The sequence below is a fragment of the Egretta garzetta genome, unplaced genomic scaffold, assembly GCF_000687185.1.
Source record: "Egretta garzetta isolate BGI_Z169 unplaced genomic scaffold, ASM68718v1 scaffold535, whole genome shotgun sequence".
Taxonomy (NCBI): Eukaryota; Metazoa; Chordata; class Aves; order Pelecaniformes; family Ardeidae; genus Egretta; species Egretta garzetta.
Genome location: NW_009259722.1, coordinates 27038 through 33114, shown reverse-complemented (window position 1 = coordinate 33114; position 6077 = coordinate 27038). Strand labels below are relative to the sequence as shown.

General features: G+C 58.9%; 1 protein-coding gene across 1 annotated transcript in view; it reads right to left on the bottom strand.

Moving 5' to 3' along the window:
* TP73 (tumor protein p73) overlaps positions 1 to 2835 on the bottom strand; it is a 40784-nt gene extending 37949 nt beyond the window's left edge. Inside the window, exons 1-2 of the mRNA XM_009639440.2 lie at positions 2759 to 2835; positions 448 to 543 (exon numbers count right to left, since the gene is read on the bottom strand). Coding sequence (XP_009637735.2) covers positions 448 to 543; positions 2759 to 2835 — 173 coding nt within the window. The remainder of the gene's footprint in view (positions 1 to 447; positions 544 to 2758) is intronic.
* Positions 2836 to 6077: the final 3242 nt, after the last annotated feature.

Genomic DNA, 6077 nt, shown 5'->3' with positions numbered 1-6077 from the left:
CTGCCCCCCAAACGCCTTTGCTGACCGCCGAGGCACACGAGGGCAGCCCCGCCGCGGGCACGCCGCTGCGCTTTGCAGCTCTCCTGCCTTTGCACTTACGGCGCACGCCGAAAGCGCTGGCGGCTGCACAACCCCTTCCAGAAACAGCGTCTGATACCTTGGAACAAGGTTTGGGGGGCCCTGCTTTCAGCACGTGCAAACTCCAGGGCCTTCGAGCTGTCTAGCAACACCGGAGCAAACTTGGCAAATGAAATGATCTGAGCAGAGAGATCGGAGTCCGGGAGCAAAATGCTAAATGTGGAAAGGGAATACGTGAAAAGTGGAGCGTGCAAAAGAAACTTGCCTCCCTGTGGGCCGCGGGAACGACGTGTGCTAACAGGGATTGCAGCGCAAAGGGCCGCTTCAGCCTCAGAACGCCCCCCAAGGCAATGATCAACCACCACTTACAGCGTGCTCCAGAGGTGCTCAAACGTTGTGCCCTCATCAGCTGGAGACGACTGGGACATCTTCACGGAGGGGGAGTCTGACAAAGGATAAATCACTCTGGGGGCAAAGAGAAACAGGGGGCAACCGGGGACACCTCGCCGCAGAGCAGGACTAGAGATAACGCAGCAGCAGCGCCAGGCTCTCCCGCAGGGGTGGCGTTTCTGGCGATGACGTCACGGGCCAGGGTTCTTACAAACATGTCGGCATTTTGGAAGGGGCCAAAGCGGCAGGGTGTTGGGGTGTCAGCCCAGGTCGGCTAAGCCCTGCCCCTGGGGCTCTGGGCTCCCAGCTAAGACGCTGGGCTCCCCCAGCCCCGCGGAGGCTTCGCGCGACTGTTCTTAGTAATTGCTTTGCACCGGCTTCGTTCGGCGAAGGGCTCAGGCTCGCCGGTTAGACACGGCAATACCAAACCCTTGAGTATTGGCGCTCTGAATCAAACTGAAACCCCAAGCGAGGTGGCAGAAAAAACCCCTTTGCAGCAAGAAGCAGAGCCGAAGGCGCCCTTGTTGCTGGGCTGCACGGGGTGGTCCCTGCTCTGCTCTGGGGGTGGGGAAAGCCACCTCCGCGCCCCTGGGGAGATCCCCGCCTCTGAATCAGGGCAGCACCACAAATTCAGGCCATGGGCTGTACCCTGTAGGCTGGTACATGAAATATCCTTGGGTGCCGCCGGCCCCGAGCAAGGTGTGCCAAGCAAGCGGGATCGCAGGAGCTCCGAGCACTGGCAGGAGCTCAGGCATCCCCAGTCGCCAGTGGCCACCTAAACAACCCCAAAAGAAGCCTGCCCGCGCTCCGTTTTGATGTAGCCCTTCAGCCCTCCTCCTGGTTTGGCCATTTCAGGCACAGGGCAGCTTTTATCCCAGGAACATCACTTGCCAACGGGCTAACATATTTTTCTCAGGAAGCTCTGGTTGCAGATGCCCACAAATCCATAGAGGCACAAAGGCAAGGGAGACCACCAGACACGTAGTGCAAGCTTACGGTGAAGCCACGACGCAGATATCCTAAACCTTACTTGTCCAGCCATCAAAATGGCCTTCCCACTTCTGAGCAGCTCGCAAACATTACTGAGGGAATACATGTCCCCGGGTAACGCAGGGCAGGAACGTTGCCCCTGCTTTGCAGACAGGGAGGTGTTGCTGGCAGAAAGCGCAGCGTTCGCCCGGACTGCACACGGGAAGCCTGGGGGAAAGCCTGCGCTTCAGCCCAAAGCCTTCTGAGCGCTACTGCATGGGCACAACCGGAGTCATCCTCATCCCGGTCTGCTCCTTTGGCCCCCGGACAAAGCTTCTCGGCCGCTTTCAAGCGTGGAAGGAAGCAGGCAGAGCATCTCAGCTCTCCCTTTGTGCCCAGCACCCCCCTGACCCCAGCAGCGGGAGCGGAGCCATCTTGAGCCCCACGCTGCCTTCCTCTGCTGGTGGCCCCGCCGTGCGTTCGTCCTCCTCCTCCCTTGCCCGCTCCCTGGAAGCAGCGGGACCGCTTCCCTGCCCTGGCTGACATGGATGCGCCCCAGGCACCACCTGGCTACTCCTTTTACCCACGCTGGTGTTAGCACCTTGTTTCAACTCGGTACCGACACCTAATAGTGAAAGCCTGAAAACTTCCTGCTTTTGGGGCTGGAGCCGCCGCGCGCCAGGGCAGCCGCTTTCTAACTGAGTGATGCTCGGGTCGCCCGGGACCCTCTGAGTCAGCTGGGGAGTGGGTGACTGCAGGGGCCCCGAGCTCAAAATGAAAGCGGGGCGGTGTCCCCCGAGGGCCGATCCTGCGGGCGCCTTTCTGCTGCATCTGCGGCTCGCTGCGAGACACAGCATCCGCAGATGCTCTTCCAGGAGGGCTTGCACAGCGGAGGAGGGCTCATTCCCCGCTGGGCTCATCGCAGAACAGCTAGCCGTGAGAGCCTGGTGTCCTCCCATCCCTCCTCGTCCCACATGTGGCACGCCGAGAACCGAAAGGACCTACGCGGCAGCTTTGAGGGAAGGAGAAGCCTAGAGCCGAGGCAGGCGACTGCTGGTGGCCTTACCCTGCTTCCATGCTGCTTTCCCTGGCCCAGGGCAGCGGCAGCTTCAGGAAGGAGCCAGGCCTTTCCCTTCAGCAGAGAAAGCACCTCCGCACCGCCCCGGCTGTGTGGTCATGATGGGTGACACCAGCTCTAACCACGTGGCTGCACTCGTTTTCGAAAGGAAAAAAATCTGAATATTTTAAGGGCGTTTTGGAAGTTCCCTTTCTCTTTCAAAACACAACTGGTGCTCGCGAAGCCAGGCCAGCATCTTCTCACGTTTGAGCTCTGAACTCTGGGGTATAAAGAGCAGCGAGGCTGCCGGCGTTGTTAACGCACATCCCTGCTGCAGCCATCGTTCCACATCTTGGGAGAGCATCTCTGCAGCCAGACTGGCAGCCGGGCCATCATCTAAGGTGATAAAGAATCACCAAAGACTTTGCAAATCGCGTTCCCCGCAGTGCCGATGACAGTGGAACTCACTCCGAAACGAGGTGCTATTGAGAGTCCCGTTATGGAACGCAGGGTGGAGGCATTCGCACTCAGGGAAGTCGGGAAAGCGCTCTGATGGGGAGGTCCAGCCGAAGGGAATAACGTCCCATCGGCAGCAGTGGAGGTCTTGTGGCACAGCTTAATTAAAGATGAGCTAGGAAAAGCCTTAGAGACTAATTCTGCCTTGCTAGAGGAGCATTACCAGATGGCTTGGATGCAGTTACCTTCCCAGTGCCTACAGGCTACGTAAACGGCACTGGGAGGCGGCTAACCCGGGGCTAAACACACCAGCAGTGCCGGAGCTGGAGATCAGCCCGGGTCCAGCCTCTCTGGGCCTTCCAGCCCCCCAGGGCCCTTTGGAGGCTCTTTCCCCTCTGCCGGAGCGGCGTCAGCTCCCTGGTGTTACCCGCTTCCCAGCACCAAAGGAAAGACCTGAGGTAGCACCCTGACGTCTGTCAGAAAGAGTTCTACAGCCAAACCCTCACCGGGAGGATTTAGCACGTCCAGAGGCCCAAACCTGCTGATGAAACTGAAGATGCCTTTGCCCAGGGAAGGGTCCTCCCGCCCGTCTGCCTCGACGCAGCAGGGAGGCAATAGGGGACGCTTGTCGGGGCAGCCAAGACGCGGGGCTGGCACGGGGCGGCCGGGGGAGCCTGGGACAGGACGTGCACCGGATTCACTGCAGGCTTCTGGAGGAAGAAAGACGGAAACGTGCAAACCAGGGGGTCTGGTGCTGGGCGCCGAGGCTGCCGGCGCGATTCGCCTTGGGAGAGCCGCTCTCCGCGTGCTTCCCCACGCCGGCTCCGCCGCTGGCTGGGTTGCTGCTTCCCTCTGTTGCTAGTCAGGGCATTGCAGGGAAACTGCACGTGGGAAAAAAGGGCCAGGAGTGCCGAGACAAAGCCAGTGAGGAGGCAATCCACCTGCCTCGGCTTGGCACGGTCCGCTGCTGGCTTGGCACCGAGGCGGGGGCTGTCCCCCCCCCGGGGCTGCGGGCGCAGGCTGGGGGGTGCCAGGGGCTGGTTCCTTCTGTCCACGTGCCTTCCCCGGGAATTGCCACTGAAGTGATTTCCAAAGGATTGGTATGGAAATACTCGGTGTCCTCAGTCTCATCCCCACTGCGGTGACTTTGGCTCTATCCGAAATCCCAAGTCGTCCCCGGCTCAGCTGGAGCAGCCGTTTCTCCCCCAGCCCCAGGGACGCAAGGAGAAGGAAAAGCACGCACCAAGGTCCGCTACACCATCCCGAGACGGGAGAACAACTCCGGAAAAGCAGAGCAGATGAACTCACATACATTCAGCTGTGCTTCATCCAGCCCACGGTTTGTGTTTCGACCACATATTCTTAGATTTATTATAGATTCAACTTCCTCCTCCCATCAACATATAGCAGGGAAAGGGTACCGCAGGTGTAACAAGGGGGCTGAGCCTGGCTGAGGGCGATGCCTGGCCGCCGAGTTCCTGCAGTCCCTAAAAGGAGCAGCTTTGATCTCACCATTAACCTTAAGCCTCAGTCTTAGGCACTTAGAGATGCCTGTTGCTATTCCACCTAGCAAGAACGGGTTTGTCACTATCCTGCCACTCCAACAGCCCGGAATGAAAGGCGACAGCATTTCGCAGCCCGCCTTAAAGGGAAATAAACACAAGAAACCTGTGTAACAGGGCTATTTCTAATTCCTAAAGACTCTTGGCCCATCCTGAGGGAGGAAGGCTTTTGAGAGCCATTTCCACCTCTCACATTGAACTGCTGAGTATTCCTCGATGGTGCGCGAAGCGGCCCCCGGACCCTCTCTCCTCCCCTCCTCTGCGCAACGAGAACCGTCAGGCTCATCCAGCCCGCAGCAAATAACTTAATGCTTGCAAAATGTTGACAGCTGCCAAGGTGCCAGCACTACCCTGTGCTATTGCTCATTCCTCCCAGATTACTAAATTCACACCTGCGAAAGGAGGCTTGTAAAAGCGACCAAGAGCAAGCAAGCTTTCCTGCTGCATCTTTGAATCTTGGGGTCCAGCAGCTTGTTAAGAATTTTCTTTCCAAGGAGCAGGCAGGTTCGGCAGAAATCCTCCCTGACGGACAGAGCCGTCGACAGGCAGCTCGTGATGGGGCAGGAGGCTAAACCAGCCAACTCTCCCTCCCTCCCTGGCCGCCGAGCGTCAGCCCTGCCTCGGGACCCGGCGGCAGGCAGCCAGCCTCAGCATCCCTCCAGCACCCAGCCCCACCTCCACTTTTCCCATTCAAGCCTTGGCTGGTTTTTCCTCCACAAGTGCTTTAACTCCGGATCGAAGGCACTTGGGAGCAAACTTTCCGAGACGCTTTAGTATTGTGTAACTAGCCTACACAGCAAAGCGGCCGCAAGTCATCTTCCAGCTGCACAATCGAGCACCGGAGAGAGGGTCGTGCTGACTAACCCACACGCACAAATAGCAAGGGGTTTCCTTTTGTCATTTTTTTTCCTCCTACCTGCTCTGCCTCCCCAGGCGTTTCGAGTTCCCCCGGAGGTCTCCCGCAGACAGGAGCGGCCTGGGATTGAGGATCTATGTTATTTACTGCACTACAATCAAGTAGCGTCCCGGTCGCCTAGGCAATGACATTGGAGCTGCTGAACGCTATGTGAAAAGTGAGGCAAAGGCTTGTGTGCTCCTTCCTGGAATAGGAGGCAGTTGCAAGGGGGTGGGGAATGCTCAGCCAAGCGTGCCGGGGAGTTAAGCTGGTCACCAGCGCCAAAGTGACCCGGGGGCAAGCTGGCTCTCGGGGCTCCGGCAGCGCTGGCCACCCAGCAGCACTGCGCCCGAGGCGGCTGCTGGGGTTTAGTCGCGATGGAGAGGGGAAGGCGACCCGACGTGGAGCGCTGCTCCGAAGGAGGCTCTTCCCCTCACCAGACCCGTGGCTGAGCTGGTCTTGTGCCAAAAATGCCAAAATGACCAGCTCACCCCTCTTGGGTTGTCAGAGGACCTGGGGGGCCAGCAAGGGCCGCACGTTTCACCGCGCTGCGTCCCGCGGTGGGAAAAATGGCTTGCCAAGACGCACGTAGGGTGGCAGCGGATGAAGTCTGGGTATTTCTGATTAAACACCATCAGCCATGAGACTCTAATTATCTCGGTCATGTGCG